Source organism: Aspergillus sclerotioniger (genome assembly GCF_003184525.1).
Source record: "Aspergillus sclerotioniger CBS 115572 chromosome Unknown BO94scaffold_3, whole genome shotgun sequence".
In the NCBI taxonomy this organism is placed as follows: Eukaryota; Fungi; Ascomycota; class Eurotiomycetes; order Eurotiales; family Aspergillaceae; genus Aspergillus; species Aspergillus sclerotioniger.
The window spans coordinates 1011699-1035056 of NW_020290993.1; the positions used below are offsets into that span (position 1 = coordinate 1011699).

At 51.9% G+C, this 23358-nt stretch overlaps 6 protein-coding genes across 6 annotated transcripts; 3 read left to right on the forward strand and 3 right to left on the reverse strand.

The window, feature by feature from the left end:
* Positions 1-825: 825 nt before the first annotated feature.
* Positions 826-1595, reverse strand: BO94DRAFT_531162 (uncharacterized protein). Its single transcript, XM_025610839.1, has one exon. It carries the CDS (start codon positions 1172-1174, stop codon positions 1004-1006), a length of 171 nt encoding a protein of 56 aa, XP_025472002.1. The 5' UTR covers positions 1175-1595; the 3' UTR covers positions 826-1003.
* Positions 1596-2336: 741 nt separating this feature from the next.
* Positions 2337-6408, forward strand: BO94DRAFT_222506 (PE repeat family protein). Its single transcript, XM_025606227.1, has 5 exons — positions 2337-2721; positions 2852-2972; positions 3097-3351; positions 3418-5561; positions 5995-6408. The coding sequence occupies exons 1-5, from the start codon at positions 2563-2565 to the stop codon at positions 6070-6072; spliced, it is 2757 nt and encodes a 918-aa protein (XP_025472003.1). The 5' UTR covers positions 2337-2562; the 3' UTR covers positions 6073-6408.
* On the forward strand, positions 6409-7624 carry BO94DRAFT_222507 (uncharacterized protein). Its single transcript, XM_025606228.1, has 2 exons — positions 6409-7005; positions 7281-7624. The coding sequence occupies exons 1-2, from the start codon at positions 6744-6746 to the stop codon at positions 7490-7492; spliced, it is 474 nt and encodes a 157-aa protein (XP_025472004.1). The 5' UTR covers positions 6409-6743; the 3' UTR covers positions 7493-7624.
* A 47-nt stretch (positions 7625-7671) lies between these two features.
* On the reverse strand, positions 7672-10150 carry BO94DRAFT_483917 (gamma-glutamyltransferase family protein). The gene is made up of 4 exons (XM_025608940.1): positions 9587-10150; positions 9508-9526; positions 9101-9450; positions 7672-9043 (listed from the first exon to the last, which is right to left on the reverse strand). The coding sequence occupies exons 1-4, from the start codon at positions 9749-9751 to the stop codon at positions 7757-7759; spliced, it is 1821 nt and encodes a 606-aa protein (XP_025472005.1). The 5' UTR covers positions 9752-10150; the 3' UTR covers positions 7672-7756.
* Positions 10151-10713: 563 nt separating this feature from the next.
* On the forward strand, positions 10714-12382 carry BO94DRAFT_620717 (uncharacterized protein; the record flags this gene model as incomplete). The annotated part of the gene is made up of 3 exons (XM_025616951.1): positions 10714-10982; positions 11051-11369; positions 11432-12382. The coding sequence occupies 3 exons, from the start codon at positions 10714-10716 to the stop codon at positions 12179-12181; spliced, it is 1338 nt and encodes a 445-aa protein (XP_025472006.1). The 3' UTR covers positions 12182-12382.
* Positions 12383-13465: 1083 nt separating this feature from the next.
* On the reverse strand, positions 13466-14639 carry BO94DRAFT_553170 (uncharacterized protein; the record flags this gene model as incomplete). Its single annotated transcript, XM_025613636.1, has 5 exons — positions 13466-13588; positions 13644-14199; positions 14260-14367; positions 14430-14461; positions 14514-14639. 5 exons carry the CDS (start codon positions 14637-14639, stop codon positions 13466-13468), a joined length of 945 nt encoding a protein of 314 aa, XP_025472007.1.
* Between the last annotated feature and the right edge of the window lie 8719 nt (positions 14640-23358).

Here is a 23358-nt window from a genome sequence, read left to right on the forward strand (position 1 = left end):
AAGTACATAGTACGTGTATGGTTCCGACGGTATTTCGCCTAAAGAGCCACGGACCGAGGGATTGTGGATGAGATGGGACCAGCAAGGAGGTCCGCCGGGACGAAGCGGCAAGGTGCATAAGCGATTTCAATGGTTAGAGGTTAATATGATGGCTATGGCCAGGGGTGGTGGTGATATCGAGCAGCGAGGCAGCCATTTCCGGCCCGCTGCATTGACCAGCGTGGGATGACACCGAAGGCGGCCTCGACCAGGATCATTGGGTGGTGGGCGCGTTGACGGAAGAAAGGTTGGGGTGGTAAAGTCACGATGAAAATGACATTTTGTCGGACCTGGCATCTGCAGTTGTACGACCGTACTTTGGGCGCACGCTACGTAGAATGGGTACCTAGGAGAGATCTGCGGGCAATCGGCGATCTGGACCTGACCTGACGAACTCGCTGGCAATAGAAAGATCTAGTAATAATGACAGGCGCAGATAGATCTCGCACACATCGATGTATCTCAGATTGTGACGGCAGTTCCGATGGCAATAGATAGATTGGTGAGTGGTGACGTGGAGGGGGTTTTGGCCAGAGGGAAGAAGAGGCATTGACGCCGGCGGATTGTATAGCTCCAGTCAGATCGGGGCCGGAGCCGTCAACTGTACGCACTGTGCAGGCCTGCAAGCTGGGCAGCTTGCCTGATGGGCGGGTGGCCAAGAAAAGTGTCGGAGGAATCGGGTTAGCATCACGATATTCCGCTGTGTGTTGCAGCTATCCATCTAATCAGTCACGACGCCTCCTCAACGGGCCTGATTGTGGGTGCGACGACAGCCACTCACCGACTGCCAGAGCAGCAACGCCTCACTTATCGGTGGGTGCGACAGTCCATCATCCTACTAGGTTTCTTTCCCATCGAGATGCTTATCACCAGAGAGATAGATAGAGAGATAGATCCCGAGGATCGGGGAATATCGTCGAGGACTGGAGACACGATGGAAGTCTGTGGTGCCTAGTACTGTTACTTACATAGTACCTGGAATATTTGGGGGGAATGTGAAGGGGAATTGTTGAATTGTTGCGATCGGGGGGGAAGCCACTAGTCCGGGTTGGGCGGTCCAGTGATCTGCGGCGGGTGAAGTGTCCAGTGGAGTTGCGAATCCCTTCTCCTCTCCTCCCCTTCCATTCCTTTCCATTATTCCGTCAGGCGTTTCCTCCCGGTTCTTCTGGCTTCGTCTCGATTTCCATGGTATGGTACCAATAATCATGGGGCTGAGATCTTCATCTCTCATCGCCCGTCTCCTCTGTCGTGATGGTGATAGTGATGCTGCTGCTGTCAATGATTGATCGCCCTTACCCACCGAACAGAGCACAGTCGCAACAGTAATCCTGACAATGGCCATGGCATCGCACCCTAGTTACACCCAACCCCCCTAGCTTTCTTTTTTGCCAGGGACCCAGTCTCCATCTTCCTGGTCCCATGCATCCAATCTATTGCTATTGCTGCAACAATCGTTGGGCATGAATTCTCGACGGTCTCCGGAGTACTAGGATGTGTGGATGCTAATGTTGGTGATGAGTGTACTCAACAGGTCGGAGTAACCATAGTCGCCCTTACACTTTTGATGGCTTTTCGCCTTTCATTGTTCCGGGTGCCGGCGTGATTGGCTATGTTTATTCACTAGGCCTGAGATCAATCATTTGACCTTGCATTCTCAAGGCGCAGGTCTCTGCCTGTACCCATTGCTTTTTCACGCCAACTGCTTTTCTACCCCGTACAAAGTACTTGCAGGGCATTGGCTAACAACAATACTTTGGAACTATTCAATGCTCCTGGCCGCAAGAGGACACAGGCAAACAGAATAATCAAGAAAAAGTGGACGCCAAAGGGTATCCCGATGGCGCTGTGGCACCACCCCCACCACGCTAATGGCATACCCTACGAAGCATCCAATTCCTGCGGTCTTGCCATCCTATCTGGACCACACTCCTCATCCACACCCCCCTCCCCCGCCACCACCTGCTTGCTACTGCAAGCTTCTGCTGCAGATGGCTCTCCACCGGCTCTCCCCCTTGCCCCAGTGATGCTTCCGGAAGAGACCCTCTTTCTATGTCCGTCCGCGAGGGCCATGGGGCCCGTACAACGTGGCCCAATGATAAGAGATGCCGTCGGGCAGTTCGTCCATGACGTTCCCAGCCCCAAGCCCGAGCCATGCCTGGACAATGTCCCATTGCACTGGGTAGCCGATGCACTACGATACGTCGCCTCGCCTTGGTCCTCGAGAGGAACCACACTGTTGTTGGCGGACCATCGGGCCTATGCTGCTTTTTCCTTTGCGCGTCCAGCCTCTCATACTATAGCGCTAGCTAAACCCAGCAATTACACATCTCCCTCGTTTCACATTCCTTTTTCTTGCGTTGCCCCTATTTTTGGTTATTCTTTATTCGCCATCCCCCTGTCTTCTACGCCCTGTCTAGAACCCGACAGGCATATGTCATATTTCTTCAATAGATTTATATTCGCTTGTCACACCCATTCTAAAAGTGGTCAGCAGAGCCCAAGAAACGCCACTGATCCGATGCCATGGGTAAAAAAGGAAACAACAAGAAGAAGAAGAACAATAATAATAAGCAACGGCTCCCGGTAAACGACATTCCACTTTCCAAAGAACAAAACTCCCCCCCTGATCTAGCCCCGGAAGCAGCGGTTGAAGTCGGAGAAGATGGAGCACCACCCGGTCCAGTATGCACAGCTCCCCAAGTTTGAGTACCAGTCTTTCGAGCGTCACTATCAGACCTTCGACCGTCAAACTTTTCAATTTTCATATTACCCTGTCACTGCTACATCTACGGATCATCTGACGCCGGCTAAGGATCAGGACAACAACAACAACAACCCCGTCGAACCAGAGAAAGACCCGGCCGCCGAGAGTCCCCCAGAAGAAGGATCAGATAGTACCTCTGCTGACGGTTCAACGTCTCCTGAATCGGAAGGTATGTTATACCTCCCTCTACTCCCTCCCCCCACTCCCTTGGCCCACGGCAACATGTATTATTCCATCCACTCATGCGGTACATGTCATCATTGTCCTATTTGCATCCTAATCATTATTACCAGGTTCATCGGAAACGACAACGCCACCCCTAGAGACTGATGAAGCTTCCGGCGATGCGACCACCGAATCAAAAGAGGAAGGCGAAAGCCCCGCTCCAGAAGCAGACGACTCGGCTCAGACACCAGAGGATAGCTCTCCCAGCGAACAACCTGTTGAGGATGAGGCAAAAGACGTAGAATTGGAACAAGCCGAAGAAGTTGCTCCGGCGGATGTAGACGACACGCCCCCTGAGGAGAACACTGAAGCCCCCAACAATGGTACGCTCAATAACAATATCGGTTCCCAAAGCCAGCTGACCTTACACTTCGAGGATGACTTCCCAGAATGTGATCCTTCCGCAGAACTTGACAAGGTCGAAGCCGAAAAAGAAGAAGCCGACAAGCAAGCGGCTGAAGACGCCAAGCTCGAAGCTGAAGCCACACCGGAAGTCACACCAGAAGACTTGATCGACGTCGATGTTGACAATGATGGGCAAGATGCAACTGCAGAGTCTCCCGCGGAAAGCGACGAACAAGGAGAAGCTGCGTCCCCGAACAATGACGACGGCCCTAGCCCCGACGATGCTGGAGCGAACGATAGTGGCGCTGCATCTCCCAAAGAGCCGACTACGGAATCTAAGGAAGAGGGCCAAGAGCCAGAGGTCGAAGCGCCACCCGAGCCCGCTCAAAAACCAGATACAACAGAGCCGCCTTGTGCTCAAGAAAAACAGGAACCTCAAGCTGCAGAAGACTCGTCTGATACTACAGAGCCCGCAGAGGAAGCACCAGCGGAAGAGAGTGCGCCAGAGCCGGCCGGGGATGCAGCGGCAGACGAAACTGACGCTCAACCTGATACTGAGTCAGCGCCAGCAGAAGAGCAGGGACCGGAAGAGCCGGTTGCTGCAGAGGAAGATTCTCCTTCCGATGAGACTGCAACCCCCGAAACAGCTGATGAAGCCACTGCGGATGTTGAGTCTGGCGAAAAAGCATCCAATGAGCCCTCTGAATTACCTGTCGCTGAAGAAGACCCAACCAACGATGCAGAAGAAGGGTCCGCTGAGATCCCTGCTGGAGAAACTGCGCCCATAGAGGAGCCTGCCGAAGAGCCCGTTGCTGACAACGCAGCAAACGAGCCCGAAGTTTCAGATACCCCCGAGGAAATCATTGAAGCAGCGGAACCAGTAGCAGAAGAGGCATCGAGTGAAGAGACACCGCCTGAGGAAGCAACAAATCCTGAGTCAGTCGATGGCTCTACCGATGAACCCCCAGCGACAGCGGAGACAACTCCGGAATCACCTAGCTCGGAAGAAGTGGAGGGTGAGACGGCGCCTGAGGAGAAACCGGCCGAGGAATCGATTCCAGAAGAGCCAGCCATAGGAGAGGAAGCTCCAGAAGCCGAGGCCACAATTAAGGAAGCTACCGCTGATGAACACGCTGAACCTGAGGATGCCCCCGCTGAAGCTCCCGCAGAGGAAGCGCCAACAGAAGAGCCAGGTTGTGTCGAAGAACAACCCGAGCAAACTACGGAGGAGGCAGCTTCTGAAGACTCGCCATCTAGTGAGGAAGTGCTCGCAGAAGAAGGTGGTGATATCGTTTCTGAAGAGCCTGCCTTAGAAGAGTCGGCCACTGAAGCTGTGGCTGAGGATTCCGCTCCTGCTGAGACTACTATCAAAGAGCCTGCGGCCGAGGATCCTCCAGCTCCAGATGAGACACCACCTGAGCCCGAGCCTGGTGAGTCTACTGCGGCTGAAGACGCGGTTATCGAGGCACCGCTCGAGGAAAACCAGCCTGCTGAAGAGTCCGCACCTGATGAATCTTCACCCGCTGAAAAATCGACAGACGAGCCTGCTGCCGAGGCTGTGGCGGAAGAACCGGCTGCCGTAGATGAGCCCGCTGCTGAAGAACCTGCAGCTGAAGAGCCTGCTCCCGGTGCGGAATCCCCTGTGGAGGAACCTGCAGTTGAACAAATACCTCCCGCTGAGGAACCTGCTGCCGAAGAACCAGTCGTGGAGGAGTCTGCTCCTGGAGAGCCAGAACTAGCTGAAGAACCTGCTTCTGCGGAGCCGGCTCCAGTGGAGGTGCCCGCTGCCGACGAGCCAGCAGTCGAAGACCCAGCAATCGAAGATCCTGCTCCTGCTGACGAGCCTCACGTCGAGGAACCTGTCGCTGAAGAAGCCTCTCCCACTGAGGAGCCTGCTGCAGAAGAACCAGTAGTGGAGGAGCCTGCTTCTCAAGAACCAGTGCCTGCCGAAGAACCCGCTCCTGCTGAAGAAGCAGCGCCCATCGAAGAGCCTGCTCCTGCTGAGGAACCCGCTGCTGAGGAACCCGCTCCTGTCGAGGAACCTGCTCCTGCTGAGGAACCAGTGCCCATCGAAGAACCCGCTGCTGAGGAACCTGCTCCTCTTGAAGAACCCGCTGCTGAGGAACCTGCTCCTGTCGAGGAACCAGCGCCCATCGAAGAGCCTGCTCCTGCTGAAGAACCCGCTCCTGTTGAGGAACCCGCTCCTGTTGAGGAACCTGCTCCTGCTGAAGAACCGGCTCCTGCTGAAGAACCGGCACCAGTCAAAGAACCGGCACCAGTCGAAGAACCCGCTCCTGAAGAACCCGCCGCCGAAGAGCCCGCTGCCAATGAACCTGCCAATGAACCTACCAATGAACCTGCCAATGAACCTGCCAATGAACCTGCCAATGAACCTGCCAATGAACCTGCCAATGAACCTGCCAATGAACCTGCCAATGAACCTGCCAATGAACCTGCTTCCGTCGAAGAGCCTGCTGCCGAAGAACAAGCTCCAATCGAAGAATCAACTCCCGAGGAGCAGCCAACTCAATCCGAGACAGAAATCGTCGAGAAATCAATCTCACTTGAGCCATCAGCTCCCGCGGAGCCACTTCCGGAAGAAGATACTGGGGAAAGTGAAGGAGGATACGAGGCAGATCCGAGCTCGGAACCTTCAGAAGAGACCGAGGCTATTGAATCCTCGACAGGAGATACGCTAGTTGGAGCCGCCGCCAGGGGCGCTGCTGTTGCCGCAGCCGCCGCAGCAGTTCACCAGACAAATGCACGAAGGAGGCACAGGAAATCGCCTGAAGTCGACTACGATCGCAAGGAATCAAGAAGCTCCTCTGATGGACGCCGGTCACTAAAACGGCAGGAGACTGAACGTGTTGGTCTTGCCGGCCGATGGGCGCAAGCTTTGAGGGAGTCCAAGAGACAACATGAAGAGAAACAAAAGCAGAAGACTCAGGTTGTCGAGAAAGAGCACCGATCTTCGGAGCGAGGAAGAGATAGAGAGAGGGAACGCCAACGGGAGCGTCAAAGAGTACAAGAACAAGAACGAGAGCGCGAAAAAGAGCGGAAACAGGAGGAGGAGCGCAGACAAGAGCGGAAACAGGAGGAAGAGCGCAGACAAGAGCGGAAACGAGAGGAAGAGCGCAGACAAGAGCGCGAACGAGAACGAGAGCGTGTACGAGAGCGCAGACGAGAGGAAGAACGCAAACAAGAGCGGGAGCGAGAGCGTGAGCGCAAACGAGAAGAACGCAAACAGGAACGAGAACAAGAGCGCGAGCGCGAGCGCAAAGAAGCCCGCGATAGGGAGCGGAGACAAGAGCGCGAGCGTCCAAGGCGCTCTGAGCGACCTGGAAACTCCGCTGAACAATCCGAACGATCCATGAGTGCAAAGGAAACCGCACCAGCTAGGTCAAGTCAACGCTCCGAACACTCCGGAAGCCAGGAAATGAAGCGGAAAAGCAGTTCGTCGTCTTCATCACGCCATACACAGCAATCCGGGCCCAAGTTCTTCCTCAAATACATGGCTGAAGCGCAATCAGACACAAACGGTCCCCTATTGAAGATCAACGGAGCTAAAGCCTCTGCCAATGTCTACAATCGCGAGAGAAGGTCATCTTCCAGCCACCACAGCAGCAGTCATCGCCAATCACAAGAAGGCAAGAGCAGCAGCGAACGTTCCGGGGAATCGCGTCCCGACGACAACGACGAAGAAGCCCAAGCCCGCGCCCGGCGTGAGGCTCGCAGAGAGCGCAGAAAAGCCGAACAGCAGCAACAAGAGGAGGAAGCTAGGGCAAAAGAGGAGTCCGAACAACGTCGCCATTATCGCAGTGGAGAAACTCGCCATCGTCATCACAAGCATCGCCGCGAGCCTTCTCCCCCGCCGAGCGGTCCTTCCAAATTAAAAGGCTTCTTCAAGGCTGCAATTGCTGCTCACTGATCGGTTCTTGGATTTTCGTTCTTCTTGTTTTCTTATGCCTTATGATCACTGTTTTCCTTTTTCTATTCTTTCCCCCTTACCTTTTCATGTACTTTCCCCCTGACACATTTCCTTTGTTAGTCCCTTCATTGTATGCATCAGCGATCATAGCATATGGATTGGGGCACTTGTGGGTTTTGTTGTCATGTTAGCCTATTTCGGTTCTATTCTTCTGTATCTTACCGTTTCATGTATGTTGCATGCAAATTATGATGATGACTTCCCTTCCATCCATGGTCATATCTCTATCTTAGTTATTGTCCCTGGAAAAAAAAAGTGCTACATGTTTCACGAGGGTTTACCTTGCGTTCTGTTTTCCTTAGCTGTCATTAGCTTTTCCTGGGCTTGAGATATGATAATTCAATATATCGGTTACCCTCCTAGGATGCGTATCTCTTGATAGTCTAGTATATGCTTCACAAGACCGGGATTGCCATTCCATCACCTCTCAAGTCACTTCCAGCACTGTATATCAACTTCCCATCATCGTAATGGCAACGGATAATCTGTCCTCGGCCGAACATGCCCCTTTTCCATCCAGTCAGAACCTTGACCTGATGACCCAACTGCTTCAGGCCTTCGACAGCTTCATTACTGACTCCTTCTTCAACATAGACTGTTCGATCAATAGTCTTCCCTATCTCGGGAGTGCCAGCCGCAATGCAAATGCGAGGAGCGTCGAGTGCAGCCTGGGGATGATAATTGAATGCAAGCATGTTGAGCAGGACCTGAACATGTCCCTGCGGCTGCATGAAGCCACCCATGACACCATATACCGAATGCAGAGAACCATCTGAGACATTGGTGATCATTGCCGGGATTATAGTATGATAAGGTCGTTTGTGTGGGGCCAGAACATTCGGATGCCCAGGGGTCAGCGAGAAGTTCGCTCCCCGATTTTGGAGCGTAAACCCGCATCCTTTGGGTATAATGCTTGTCCCAAATCCACCGTAGTTGCTGTTGATGAATGATATGCCATTTCCTTCCTTGTCTGTCACTGCAAAATAGACAGTGTCGCAATGATTGTGGGCAGGGCTACCATGGTCAAGAATATCAGAGGCCTTTTGAGGGCTGAACAGCTTAGCCCGCTCTGCCAGGTATTCGCGCGATATGAGGTCCTTGCTAGGGACATTTTCCACGTCAGGATCAGTGACCCACCAGGAAGCATCAGCAAATGCAATACGGAGACTTTCAATGACAGCATGTAGATACTCGGCGGAATTGTGCTGAGACTCGGTGAACTTCGGGATCTTTCCCGTACGCTCTAGTTCCTCAAGAATACCCAAGGCCATAAGCGCAACGATACCTTGTCCATTTGGCGGATGCTCCCAAATCTCCACGCCTTGGTTAATTTCATCGGATGTGCCAGGGGCCTGCTTCTCCACAATATCTTGGCCAGTGAACTTGAGTGAGATGGCCTCTGTTTCCTGGCTTCCCGTTTCCGCATGGTACTTGAGATCTTCCAGAGTTATGTAGCCTCCCAGATCTTGGACGACTTTGACCAATTCCTCCGCAACCCGTCCTTCATAGAATCCCTTCTTCCCTTCTGCGGCAAGTGCTCGGAATGTGTGGGCCAGCGTGGGGTTTCTCAAGATCTCTCCGGGGCGAGGACTCCTAACACCATCTTGAGCATTCGGATCGGGCTTGAGCATTTCATGGTAATTTGGAGATGCTTTACGAATCAAGTGCTCGCTTTCATGCCACTATAGAGACATTAGTATTCGGTGGATGACGAGCACGAAATGGCAATATGTGCTTACAAAGAAAGATGCGAGCTCTGACACGGGGAAGCCGTCCTCACCTAGCTCGATGGCTGGACGTAGGATCTGTTCTAAAGACAGCTTTCCGCTGCCAAACTTCTCGACTGTATCCACCCATCCTGCAGCTGCACCAGGGGTTGTGACGGCCAGGACGCTGGTCATTGGTATGCTCCCAGACTCGTTAGGGCCGATCTTCAGATCCTGACGGATCTTGTCAAGAGTAGCATTGGCAGGATAGCGGCCAGAGCCGTTCAACGAATGAACTTTCTTAGTTTTGGCATCGTAGAATAGACAGAACATGTCACCACCGATTCCTGTGGATGAGGGTTCCGTGATATTCAATGCAGCAGCTATTGGATACGTTGTGATTAATTTCCAGTATATTCAGAGACACGTACCACACTGACCTACGGCCACAGCAGCATCCTTTTTTGAGAAGTCAGCAGCGCATTCATTTAAGGAATTTCGAGTTCAATCACGACATACCGCAGCATTACCCCCCTCACTCAGAATTCTTTGACCCGCGGCGGCCGCCAATGGCTGGGTGCAAGACACGATGCCTTTGGTGCTATGGACAGTACTCCTTCGACTCGAAAAAGGGGCGAAATCAGGGTTGAGCCGAGAATAAACAGCTTTGGAGTTTAGAGGCATCTTGACGTCTTATCGGGTAGTGGTTGCAGTCTGGTAGAGCTCCGCGTGAAGTACAGCAGGTTCAAAGGATAACTGGCGGAGGTGAATCGAAGGGAAAAGAGCGGAATTTTAAGGGCTACTAAATCGGGCTGGGAACAAGATAACGAAGGGATGGATTCATTGATCAACCCGGTGCGGCCAAAGGAAGACGTGCTTTTACCCCGCCGGCGCGTTGGAGACGCTATCTTATCGGGGTAGTCGGGGCATTTCCCGAGGATACTTCGGGGGACTCTCCGGGGCGGGCGTAGAGGCATCCATGGATCGGATTGGCTAGGCAAACAACTGAGCATCAACTCACCAGGAGCACTCAGGCCTTTTCCTCACTGCATCCGTCCCAAGGACCATGTAGGGAATGAAACGAGGACCCGAGAAGAGGAGGGAGGAAGGAAAAGAAAGAGCGAGGAAGCGGCCGAAGAGCGGAGGGGAAGAGCACCTTCCGGATGGGGAAAGGCGTGCACCTGACGGCCGACGCGTGACGTTGGCAATCCAAGGGGGTGCCTCGTCGGCTCATCCTTCGATTCCTCGTCCTCCATCGCCCCGATAAGATGGTCAGAGATCCACGAGGACGATCTGATATGATCTCTCTACCTCCCCCGTCCCCTGCAGAATCTGCCTGAAACCGCCGGATCCACTTCCAAACCCGCCACGGATTCTGGATCGCCGAGACGAACCACTGCTGTTGATCTGAAGGACCCGCGCCGAACCCGGAGCTGGATGATTTCCTGCCGTATCATTCCACTGCACGGGTCAACGGACACACACGCTCGTTTCTACGCGATATAAGCCTATAATGGCCCAGCTGAATTGATCTATCTGGATTGTCTGGATTTGCCGTTGTTTATTCAGACTGTCGCCGGGTAGCGAGCTCCCGTGGAACGTGAAACTCTTCATCTCATACTGCATCATTCTATCCTCGACGCAGGATGGTGGTGTTTATCGACTACGATGATGATGTGCTCAGCACGCATCATATATCGGGCCCCTCTCATACCCTCCTTCATCCCTACAAAGAACCCCACACCCCCGGGTTTTCCAAGCCTTTGCTCGTTGGTTCGGGTGATCCTCATCACTCAGCGGATGTATCGGCAGACGATGATCGCTCTGCAGATCCGTTACACAACATTTCTTCTCTTTCTAAAGAACAACAGAACCCGAATCGGAACGCTTTCTCAGCTGCTTTGAGCTGCTATCCGTATGAGACACTTTGAACCAGGCCGCTCCAGTGTCTGGTTCGGTATGTTGTGCTGACTACGGGTACAGAATCATCAAGGAGATGGCTCGTTCGGTGGACTTGAACACTCTGCACGCCCTTTCCCGAACATGCCGTCAGTTCCACGCCAACCTGGCTCCATATCGCCAGCAATTGATCAAGCAGACCTTGCGTTGCGAGAACGAATACATCGAAACGCTGTCGGACATGTTGGATAGCGGGGCTGCTATTCCCAACAGTGTCAAGTCGGTTCTGCGATTGCTCAGCCAGAATGCCAGGAGCTCTGGCCGCATGACCAGTGGCAAGGTCGCTAAGTGTGCCCGAGACATGGTGGCTGAGTGTCGCCGCTGTTCCAAAGTTGTATGCCGAGTAAGTCCATCCAGTCGAACGCTATGTGATACGGTTGTCGTCCTAAGACATATGTCACCTAGAACTGCATCATAAAGCCTCCATCCAGCAACATGCTCAAGCATCGCATTCGTCGACTCTGCACCACCTGTCGTACGGCCCCATTAAGCGACCTTATCGACCCAGCTTACGCGCACACACATCCACCTAACACCTACACTTCTCCGTCCACACATCCTCCCCGGCCAATCGTCTCTGCATTTCAGCGTACTCCCTGCTCCTGCAATGATGCTATATGGCTCTGCCATCAATGCGGACACCAAGTACGCAGCAACGATACAACCTACCGTCGGGTATGGACATGGCGCACTCGATACAGTACATACCTTGGCGGTCTCGGTACAGGAATTGGAGAAGGCTGTCAGGGTGTCAAGTGTGGTCGCGGAGAGGACTGCCTTGCGGCCCAAGAGATCGAGCTGGAGGTAGAGTGCGAAGCGGACGAGGCATCAGGGAGCCCCCCTGACTACAGCCGCTACTATGAGCATCGGCACAGCCAGAGTCCTCCACGCCACCTCAACCACACTGGTGACGGATGGGACCATCGCGAAGAAGAGGAGCCTGGCTACTTCCGACAAGAGATCATCGGCATCGGAGGACGGGTCAAACAGAAAGCAAAGAAGCGAGTCACGGTCGGTGCTTGTGTGGTTGAGCATGAGGATGAGCGTGAAACAGGCGAGTATCTCGTCAGAGAGGAGCGGGGGCAACACCGAAGCTGGTGTGGATGGTGTTGGAGAGTCATTCTGGCCAGGGATGAGTCGTGGAGCGCTAGTTGATGATGCACGTCTTGGCCAGATGGTCATGATGGCCGTCATAGACTCTTGTAGCTGCCTGCCTGGTGGATAGCAGTATAGGAGCACTGATATCAACAGTAGCGATAGAACCACCATTGCGGTCTAATTACCTACTATGTAGATACCTCCACTATGACATGAGATCATGTCTAATTACACATAATAAAATCCAAGTCCATTCAGACGATTGAAAGCACTTCGTACTAGTCTCAAACTTCCGCACCACTTTTTTTGATATCGAGACATGCCCAGCAACCCAGCGAAAGCAAGGGCAATTCTCGATACCAGTCCAGCACGGCGCTCTCATTCTAGAAAATCTATGAATATGAGTGACCAGCTCAACGCTATCTCCATACTCTATCTGCTTTGAAAGGATATGCTGAAAAACAAATTCTAGAACCAATTGATCTTGCAAGAAGTGTAGTCTATCTAATATACAAAAGTTATAAGAAAGTCAATCCAGGCATGTACAGGTTCGCTTCAAAACAAAGCATCGTTAGCTCGGATAAAGCATTCAAGAAACAAAATCAAAGCGTAAACCATAACATAACTCAATATAGCATGACATATGAATAATCACTTGTGCGCGTCGCAAACAAAGTAAAAAAAAAGAAAAGCCACAACCGGGGTATATAATCATGAGAAGAAGAAGATAGACACCAATCCAGGCTGAGTAGCCAGTCCCTAATTGGGGAATCGGAGATATATAAACAAAGAAGAGAAGAGAAGAAGAGAAGAAGAGCAGAAGAAGGTTCAAATAACAGGGCTTTTCCCAGACAAGGTAACAAAGGAGATATATGCAGAGAGAACATAGGAAAGGGTAGGAAAGTCTTAAAGGAAGGATAAACACAAGAATTAGAGGACCAGACCATATGTGTTTGGTGTTTTGTGAGGTCTCGTGGTTCCTGCGATGCTGGCTTCAAGTGGTCTTGTGCATCGCGGCATTATCGTCGTATTATAGTTCTGTTGAGTTGAAAGGTTGGAGAACAGGTTGAAGTCGAGGCTCCATGGCTGCTCTCTTCATTATCCTCGTTTCCCCTTTTTCTGGTAGCATTATTCTGAATCCGCGCCGATTATGAGTATCAGAAAGATTAGTACGCATCGCTGCGCCTCGTCAATGACGGGTGCCCCGATAGGGTAAGCAATAGCGCATCGGTCGTATAGAAAAACGGCTCATAAGCCCCAATTAAGCACCGGCGAGCCCGCTAGCTGGGGGTCAGTGTTAAAGTGATTAAGGTCGTCACTTCGTGCTGGCTTCGCTAGTATTCACAGTGCCCACGACTTCCAGTTCATCGCAGGCGGAAGTGCTGCGGGCGGAAGAGTATGATCGTCGTATGCCAAGTGGTGAGGGGTTGACCAGCCAGGAGATGGATAAGGGCAGTGGATGGTCTGTGGTGTCATAGTTAGTCATAACATATCATAAAATGTCTTCTGATTGACATACCGGGTGGAGAAGGCTTTCGGTGAGGGGGAGCGGCATCATGCTCAGGGAAGGGAGGCTGGTGTCTTGCTGTTCCCAGCAACGCATGTTCGACTGCATGGACATTGGCGAGGAAGTCAGGTCGGGTTCCATCAGACTCTCAGGATACGGTTCAACGACTGTGACCGGTGTGGAGACAACAGATGAACGGGAGTGGGAGTGAACTGAGAGTGAAGTTCCGTCCGAGATAGGGGACGGACACGTTTCCGGGGTAGCGTAATACCGACTGTCTTCAACGGATTCGTGAATCTGATGATGGCCCTGGTACAAGGGAGTTTGGTGTCCAGATGGGATTTCCACGCTGTTCCACATCAAGCCGCAGTCGTTGGAGAGGTCCGGGTGTATAGCAGGGGCCACGAGGGATCCAACCGACATCGCATTCTGCGGCTGGGTTACAGGCAGGTACGGTCCTTGGCTTGTGGGCACCGTCGTAGCGTTGGGCACATAGGGCTCAGAAATGATGGGGGCACGGCTCTGTTGTTGCCATTGCGCAGTCCTATCCATCTGTGCTTCCAATTCGCTAGAGATATTCGTCAGTATACAAGGCTATATCAGCTGTCCCCCCGGCAGATTGACTAACTGTCTTTCCATGTGGCGTGCCAGAAGGTCAGGACGATGAAATGCCTTCTTGCAGTGGCTGTGGGTACACCGGAATAATGCTTCTGGGTTGTGGTTCAACTCATGGCGTCTACACCAAGAGGTTAGCATTTACATGAGGCTAGATATTGAGATACCAGGTCAACAGCCTACCTTCGGTGCTCCGCTCTTGTAAAGACCTGAATCTAAGTGTTAGCTCCGTGTCGTGTGATTCTGATGGCGTCTCATGGATCTCACTTTGTTGCAACCTGGGTATTCGCAGGCATGCACCCGCTTTCCCTTCTTTGCTTTACTGATGCGGTGTGTGGTTGGGGTGTAGGTAATAGGGAGAGGGATCTCCGATTGATTAGTGCTTCGACGCATTGTGAATGCTTTGCTGCCCGCCCGTGGTGTGTGGTGATGATGATGATGTTGTTGTTGTAGTAGTTGTTGCAGAAGAAAGTTGTTGTTTATGTAGTAGTAGTGATTGGGAGAATTGTTGGTTGTTGTAGTAGATTAGAGGAAGAAGGGGCAGGAACAATTGACTTTATAGAGTTCGCGTGGTGAAGTGAGAATAGAGAGGAGTTAGATTGGCGAATGGGTGGAAGATATAGTTTTGGTTCCTGAAGGAGACGATCCCCTGATCATTCTGTGACAGACCCAGAACTTGTCAGGAACGGAACATGTGGTAGTGTGGAGATTGGGATGGGGGGAAAGTGGGAAGGTGGGCTGTGATGCAGCGATGCTAGCAGAATTGGGGAACGGTCCAGAAGCACAAGGGTGAGATCAGAAGAGATGAAGCAAGAAAAATGCCTCGCATCTGCAAGCCCGGTTTGGGGCAGTGAGATGGAGATGGAGATGGGGGAAAAAAAGTAAAGTGAGGATCTGAAACGGACGGAATGGTGGCAGAGAGGCTCCCAGGGTGGGCTGAAGAGAAAGGGTCAGCTTTCGAGCTGCTGCAGTGATATACAAGAACCACCCGATGTGGCTAGGCCGGTGAAAAAGAGGCCCCCCCCCGAACGATCGCCGGACATGAGGGGAAATGATTTGGAAGGAAATTAAAATAAAATAAAATAAGATATTATGATTGCAAAATTAAATTTAGAATTGAAACAGAAAAAAAAAAGAAAAAAGAAAAAATAGAGTAAAATAATCAGAAAGATAAAAATAAATATGACAATGTGATTATCATCCAATCTCGTTGGGGCTGGTCTGCTGAACGGCAGGGAGGGAATGTACCTTAAGGCGGGTATTGCAGTGGTAAGCGAACCAGTGCACTGCAGGGTGATCACAGCAAGCAACTAAGCATGGCTATGTTGGACTGGGGGGCACGACGGCACCGCAAACCCGCCCATCTGCCAAGCTAACCGACTGATCAGACTGGATTCAGTAGTAATTGGAATTTATTGTTCAGTCATTTCGGGCCCGATGCAGATTCTTGACAGATCAATCTATCTAATGGACCGGTCAGGGGAACGATTACTGATTACTAGTATGATTCTATTACGGAGTACACGAAGAAAACCGGGACGGGAGGGATTTTGTCATGGTACAATACTGCACCAGGGCAGGAAGGAACGATGGATTCCCGCTTTTGGGTTGGCCTCATCCACCGTCCAGACGGGCCCCGTTGGTTCAACGGGCAAATGACAGCCGACACGAGGCCAACATCCCCAAGCGACCAGCAGCTAAGGGGAGTAGTGCTGGAGTGCGGCTGAGGCGCTCTGCATGATGGTCTGAAGAAGCCCAAGTATTTTCATTCTTTCTACATTATTATTACGATATACTACGTCTCTTTGTGCCTTGTTCGTCTACAAGTCCAACCGGACGGACGAACCACATCTCAGTATACTTCAACGGTCCCGTGTTCAGTTGGCCTTTTTCTCTCCACTGCATAAGCTGGACCATGGTTTTCCCGATCGCCAGTCCCGGCCGCCACGAGGATCAGGGAAAGTTAGCCTTCCCACTTCCCAGCCCAAATCAAATTAATTAACGGACTCCGAGACTTGACATCTTTCCAAAGGGGAAGGAGGATTACGCTGGGCTACCATGGACTACGGAGAAGGTATGGAGAAAGAGGGGAGAAAGGGATACCCCACTCCCCCCGGCAATACCCTGTGCACATGGCTAGACTTCAACCAAGTCGATCCCGTCAGCTTGGAGTATACGAGTCTATGCGAGTAATTGCAGCAGTACTACGGCTTTGATAAGGCTACTCTATAGACGGCTGGCGTTGTCGAGTTGGTTGATACCAACTGCATCATAGTTGCTCATTCCCGGTCATTCGTTCCCCTATGCTGTTATTATATTGAAATGCTGACACGGTGGAGGATAGGTGGGCTACTGGACTTTGGGGGCAGTCTACGAGGCACCGTACGGGATATAGGCAGTGTTGATAGGGAGAGGCCGGCACTCAGCAGACATCATGCAGGAAAATGGAGGTTGAAGACCATCATTACTGTAACTGCATAGGAAGTGGGAATCTTGTTGGTATCCCGAGCGTCTTGATTGGAGAGTTCGGTTAACGCCAATATGAGATCGCATCATTCTGGCCAGGTCGGTGGTCCTCTAGCTTGCGAGCCAACAACCGACTTAGGCATGCTAAAGTAGCGGCAGGAACTTGTCTGACTAGGAGAGCCCAGCAGGCCGTCCTCGGTGACACTCCTCAGGCTTTTCCTCCAAGCCTCGAGCGCTCCACTTTGGAGATGGTCTGCGAAAGTCCAAAGACTAACAAGCGCCCTAAGCCAAAGGAGAAAAGGCTTAACCGCTAAAAGAGTCGGGCTACTCCGTAGGTACTCCACGGGCCACACTGGCCAAGGTCGTCAATACTCCATCCAAGCCAGACTGGAACGTGGACCAAGTGGGGCAGCCCACTCAGTGCATTTGAATTTGACAATTGACATCCGGACGAGAGCGATAGGGTTCAGTAGGTGGTACGGCACGCCTACTGCTGCTCCTCCCCTGCCTCCCCAACAATCGCCCGGGCCACGCGCCCTTCGAGGTGCCCATGTCGGAATAAGAGTTCGGCTGTTTCAAAATTACAACTGCAGGAAACCCATGTTTGATGGTTCCTAATAACAACCCATCTACTGCAGCCGACGATAATCTTTTGATTCTTGGGCACGGGTTTTTGTATATCACAGTTAGCCTTATGCCTTTCCCCGACCGCGTTGTTGCAAACAACAAAGCCTCTCAACGGCGCTGCACTAGCCTGAGATGGCCTTTGCTACTTTCCTAACCGGACAGGCTCTTCGCAACCGATCCCGCCCGGTGTCCACTGTCATAGCATAGACGATCGATCGAGCCTCCTCTAGTGTGTGGAGTGGTTGTCGTCTTATCAGTATGGGGCCAAGTAGCCCAGGTGTCTGTACTACTTACTCTGTTGGGGGTTGACTTGTATTCTGACACTGTGTGCTGCAATTCTCAATCTGCCAATAGCGATATGCGCGCCAGGTCACGGTCCCATATGGCGACTGGGTCCCATAGTAGTAGTAATGGGACCTGTAATATTACCACGTGCGATGACACCAGGTTGATGTTGCCTAAGGCTAACCCCGTTGACGATCTTCAAATCTACCGGACTATAGCCGGCCAGTTTGAGTCTGCCTGCCAAGTGATGTTTCATGAAAGGTTGCATGCGCACTACCCTAAATACCATGTGATCTGGTGCCTGTCATCATTGGGGGCCTGACCTGTCTGCAGACCACGGGAGGAAGACTTAGGTAGCACCCAGATGCAGGGGCACGGGAAGAAGAGAAAAGGATACCACGGTGAAGGGAATAACTAGCTGAGAATGAGATAAGCACTCTACATCCTCGCCATGAACACGACCAGCTGCCAGCTTTCAGGATACTTACACCTAGCCGCCAGTCATTAGGTTACCCCAGCAATGTGTGCTGCTCAGGATCAATATGCCAAGCTGGACTGGAGGTAAGCCTAAGCACAGTACGGAGAACTCAGTGGTAGGGATATGAGGATGATGAACGGATGGATCTGAGTGCCAGGAAACACTAGCCTTACCCACTTCGGATTACCCGCTTCTTAAGTGGAGCCGTGTAATGTAATAAATAGATAATACCCTGACGGAGGGGTACCAATTACCTTATCCGTTGGTATCTTAGAGTAGATAGTCCCTAGCAGTTCTACTGTCTAACAAGAGAGCCTCGAGGTGCCAAGGACCTCCTTGCTGAGTACTGTGTACAATTAGATAGTGTACGGGAGATAACGAGAATGTCCAGCCCTGTGGGGCAAACATTCTCACCATCCTGTGTTTCCCTACACGGAAGGAAAGAGGAGAACGAACCTGCCACTTTCTATCTTCACTCAGCTTCTAGCCTGTTTCAAGTCGTTGATCAGAGTGCTTCGCTCTGCAAGCCGAGCCTCGCTTGCGCTTCGAGAAGAATGTGAATAAGCCTTGTTCTAGCTCACCATGCAGCTGATGACCTAATCGGCCAAGTCCTACTACATACCAAACATGCAAAGAGGAGAGATTGAAGTCAACTAAAATAGAGCCAGGTCACAGAGAGTTACTCCGTTTTTTCCGTATGACCTAGACCTGTTGTCCCCATCTGAGGGTCGCGGCAATTCCGTTCCGTCAATGACCTTGTGGCTGGGTGGATTCGTTCCGCCAAATACGATTTAGTTTGGCATCGATAGAGGCCGACGTACGCCGAGATGAGCCATAGATTATTATTATCGTGTCATTACTGTTGATAACAGCCCTACTATAGGGGGGTTAATATGAATGCCACATAATAGGCATTCTATTAATCACCGATTGTCTTGGCGGCCATGTGTCTAGGATCGACAACATGGTATGATTTCCAGCAGATTAAAGCCCCCCATGGTAAGCGGGATTCTACGGTGAATCTTAGCAGCAGGGAATATAACCTGTACTCCCCGACCCAAGAGTTCCTAAGTGACTGATAGTAACAGCATCCGCGAATGAGCTTCAGCAATGCGAGTTGCACAGATAGTATAATATGATTGATCGGTCTATATGACTCGCGATCATGCTCAAGGCCTTGGCCGAGATAAGTCAATTATTGCTATCGCAATGAAGGTAGTGAAGTCCTGAGACCATGAGCACTCTATGCCGATGGAGGGATCGCAGTCTGCCCTGTCGGGGAAACTAGTCTGAATAGAATTGGCCCCCCGGAGTTGACACCGGCACACGGATAGATACTTGTCGCCCAGCTATCTAATTAAAATGCAGGAGGCGGCTTAGCTACTGTGGGTTTGCTTGCTAGCCGGTGCCTCAGGCTTAGACGTACCTAAGGGCTGTCATGCATAGCCATCACACCCAGCCGCCCCCATCCCGCACTGGCTCTCGGGCCTTCACGTGGAGGGGACCCCAGGCCGGGATCCTGATCCCGCAAGGCGCGACGATGAGACGGGTGGGAGGATCACCCATGTGGGAGCCATAGGTATGTTCCCCTACCAATCCGCCTAGAATGCCACAATGTTCAGATCCGCTGATATGCTATGAACAGGATCAGGTCAAGTTCATGCTGCCCATGTGGCCGCTTGGGTTATTTCGGGAGTTCTAGTTGATCTTACGGCCAGCTGGCTCACCGAAACGAGCACAAAGCTTTTCTACATACGGGGAGAATGGTGCAGGTTGATTATCCCATCTGCATCAACTAATGCCCCTGTAGGTACGGGCATGATAGCAGAATAAGCCTTAGGCTAACAATAACAATAGGCGTGTTAGTAGTCCGCGGCACCTTCCGGCCTCTCGCCCACGAGGTAATGAGGGATGGCCAGTCGACAACGTGGTCCAGCTGTGGGGAAGAAAGAATGAGCCGGGCACGGGCTTAGTGGGCTTGGAGCCAACCTCTTGAGCACTGCTAGTGTTAAGTGCTACCATGCGTCAAGATGGTCAAAGCCATCCATGGTGGCATTCTCCTTTCCATGTACAGCATAGACGAGGTGCCCAGTGAGGGCACTCGAAGTACTCGGTACCCACTCAGCTATGTCGTATGCGCATGGTGATATGGAATACGGCTGTCATAGTATCACGGACGGAGCATCAGTAGTCTGGGGGCCTGTTGTAAGTAAGTACTAGACAGATAGGCAGAGTGACTACTTACATACACCTGACCTACCTATCTAGGCAATAATCAAGACCTCAGCTGTCATGTGCCTGTTTCCACCCCACCAAGAGCTTGAAACCGGTATATGTACTAAGCTGTTCAGGGAAGATGATGAACATGCTAAATGTAGACAGGGGTGGTTGATTGGCTACATCCTCGTCTAGTAGGTAAGCACAGTATCCAAGCGGTAAGTACAGTACCTACTAGCGTAACGCCAGGCGCTGCAGGCATCTCGCGAAGGTTCCCTTGAACACTCGAGTTCTCACGGCACTAGGGATGCAAAGTAACGATCACTACTGCAGTCATCATTGCGTCGGAAGTATCTGACCTGGTTGCTGATAATCCTGAAACGCTTCCATGACAACGTGCATCCTCAGCGCCCGTGTATCCGGTTCTCCTGGTTGAGTATCTATACTGTTTAGAGTCGTCATACTCAATCCGGTAAAGTCTGTCGGATTGTCGGCAAAGAACGGAATACGGCGGTCTTAACCCCCTCCGCCGGAGCCAGAATCTGCCCCGGTCCCGGTTTGCCTAGATCCTTGATCTCTGCTAAGTCCTAGGTATCGAGTCCTTGGGGGGGAGGGAGGGTCGTGGTGGTTCGGGCACCGTACTCCGTGCGCTGGTTGCCGTCCACAGGATGCCCCATCAATTGAAGGTCTTTTGGAGCCCTGGAGGATTTACAGTTTTGGACTACAAGGGCGGCAACGTGATCCCGTATCTTAGCTTCCATTCACCGGCCTTGGATCCGAAAGGCCTCATCGTCCAAGGATGATCGTATCTTCGTAGAGATATTGGCGACACGTCGGGCCTATTGTGTAATGATCCGCACCCAAGGATTTGACTAACCCTGGTACCACGCGAGAAGGGCAATCATACTCCATCAATTCGAAACCTTCGACATTCTCCTTCCATGGAGGGGAAATCAGAGTAAGGTGGCATGACAAACCGGGCCATCTCACCTCATCTCGACCTGTTGAAGACCTCCTTACCACTGTACACCAAGAACCTGAGACATAGTTCCCATGTAGTTTGCTAAGATGATCAACGAGCATCCCTTCTTGCGGGTCTAAGGCTTTTTTCCCCCAAGCGATCGAAAGAGTAACAGAGATGAGCAATCAGAGTCTCAAATCTGAATCTGCCTTGCCTGAGGCTGTCACGCCTTAGGTAATCTGCTTCACCACCACCTGGAAATATTGGCGTCATGTCTCCAACTCTCCAGAATCCCCATCGGACGATCATAGCCCGAATGTGCCTACACTGTGCAGAATAACACTCCGTACATTGAAGGCATACCTACGTTGAACCTTACCTTGCAGATAATCCCCCATCTTTTTTTTGAAAATGGCAAGCAATCATTGCTGCAGGTATTCCACACTACAACTGTCGGATGGCTGGGCTTGATTTGGTGAATGCCATTGGCCTCCAAAGACAACGTGATATGTTCTTTGACCTAGGGAACTTGAAGGTCAACAACAATAACAACATGCTCCGCTCACTGTCCTTATTCGTTGGAGTGGAGAGGAGGTTGATATTTCCCAACACCCTCCACAGTCTACACCTCACTTCGGTAAGTGGGCGCTTCCCGAGTCTCCAAGTCGAGAGGTGAACGGAATTGTCCCGCGAAAAAACCCAGCGCGCTATCATCAGATAAGTCCGGCGCACTCACTAGCCATCAAGCGCTGCAGCTAACGTCCTACTAAAGACACTAGCATCAACTAAAAAAGATCGGGGGACGCCGTGCACTGGACTAGTCTAGGTAATTAAGTCGCTCGAGCCGTCCACTGGGGCTAATCTTGGAGGAGGACCAGGGGACGGTTCCTAGCCAGCCAGCTAACGATGGCACTACGCACCTACTAAGGTCCCCTTGACTAATTAGCAGTAGATGAAGACTGAAGAGACGGCTAGGTACGGGGAGTCCGCATTCTAACGCAGATGTCTATACCCCCCACTGCCAAGCAATCCAGTCGAGTTCGTCGAGTTTGGCATGATTGTCCACCCCCATGGACCTCTACGTATGCTGCATAAGTCTTAAAATCTTACGCGAACAGACGAATCAGCCTCATCATTGCACTCAAAGGCAGCCGAGGGCCGGGATGTCCGACCGGGCCAATGCCGATGATGTCTGCGATCGACACACTCGAGGCAATCCAGACCAGCCTGGCTGTTCAAGAAGCGGAACGGCCCTTCCGGTGTCTGTTCCCAGTTCCCACACAACAGCCACAGTTGCACGGGCATCAAACTTCATCCAGGTCGTGACATAGATGTGCTATCCGTATACCCCTGTATAACCCGTTCATCGCGTTTCTTTCCGCCCTTGGTTCGGTCATTTTCAGGGTATCCTACTGATGTCCTATAATAGGCACAAACTAATTCCAATCTTGGAAAATACAGTCGCCCTGTCATCATGGCCCCTGTCAGCACGCCCCCCTGTTGGCACGGCCCCCATCAGCGAATGGTGGCCGACACCGGGCTCGACACGGTGTAACATTGCCGCCCCGGATACCAGGCAAGATGATCGGCCGCAGCAATTCTTCCAGCTGCTATTGGTGAAGAAGGAACTTCCATGCTGCGTGGAACATTCTATACGCCAACATACGGGTTACGTTGGATACCACTTTGGGAGACGTACATCTTCGTGCAGCATGTCGTTTAAGCTACTGCAACTACCCTGTAGTAGGGTTACAGGCAACAGAGCCACGAGGCCCATCATTCCGCCCCCAGAACAGGGGTGCCATGCGTTGCGATGGAAGATGTCCACATGGTCTGATCTCACTTCTATCAACCGGTTCGACCACGAACTGATACAGTCTTTTTGGTGTTCCGTTTGTCAACCGGCATTCGCATGCCTCAAGCGGTCTGAATGACCAATGTGCGTCAGATCGAGTGAATCGGCAAGGGCCCAGATATACTTCGTCTCAGGCCAGCCTAGGATTGACCTTAATCGTCAGCCAAACCTGTGAAGAGTCGCTTTGCCAGACAAAGCTAGCAACATTCGTGTCACGCAGCTC

What these genes read in the sequence shown, in the direction of transcription:
- BO94DRAFT_531162 (XM_025610839.1), bottom strand. Translation starts at nt 1,174, where the DNA reads ATGGAAAGGAATGGAAGGGGAGGAGAGGAGAAGGGATTCGCAACTCCA.
- BO94DRAFT_222506 (XM_025606227.1), top strand. Translation starts at nt 2,563, where the DNA reads ATGGGTAAAAAAGGAAACAACAAGAAGAAGAAGAACAATAATAATAAG. An exon ending in ATGGAGCACCACCCGGTCCA is followed by an intron (nt 2,722 to 2,851) that starts GTATGCACAGCT and finishes ACGCCGGCTAAG; the next exon opens with GATCAGGACAACAACAACAA. An exon ending in CACTGAAGCCCCCAACAATG is followed by an intron (nt 3,352 to 3,417) that starts GTACGCTCAATA and finishes ATGACTTCCCAG; the next exon opens with AATGTGATCCTTCCGCAGAA.
- BO94DRAFT_222507 (XM_025606228.1), top strand. Translation starts at nt 6,744, where the DNA reads ATGAGTGCAAAGGAAACCGCACCAGCTAGGTCAAGTCAACGCTCCGAA. An exon ending in CCACCACAGCAGCAGTCATC is followed by an intron (nt 7,006 to 7,280) that starts GCCAATCACAAG and finishes GGCTTCTTCAAG; the next exon opens with GCTGCAATTGCTGCTCACTG.
- BO94DRAFT_483917 (XM_025608940.1), bottom strand. Translation starts at nt 9,751, where the DNA reads ATGCCTCTAAACTCCAAAGCTGTTTATTCTCGGCTCAACCCTGATTTC. An exon ending in CAGAGCTCGCATCTTTCTTT is followed by an intron (nt 9,044 to 9,100) that starts GTAAGCACATAT and finishes ATGTCTCTATAG; the next exon opens with TGGCATGAAAGCGAGCACTT.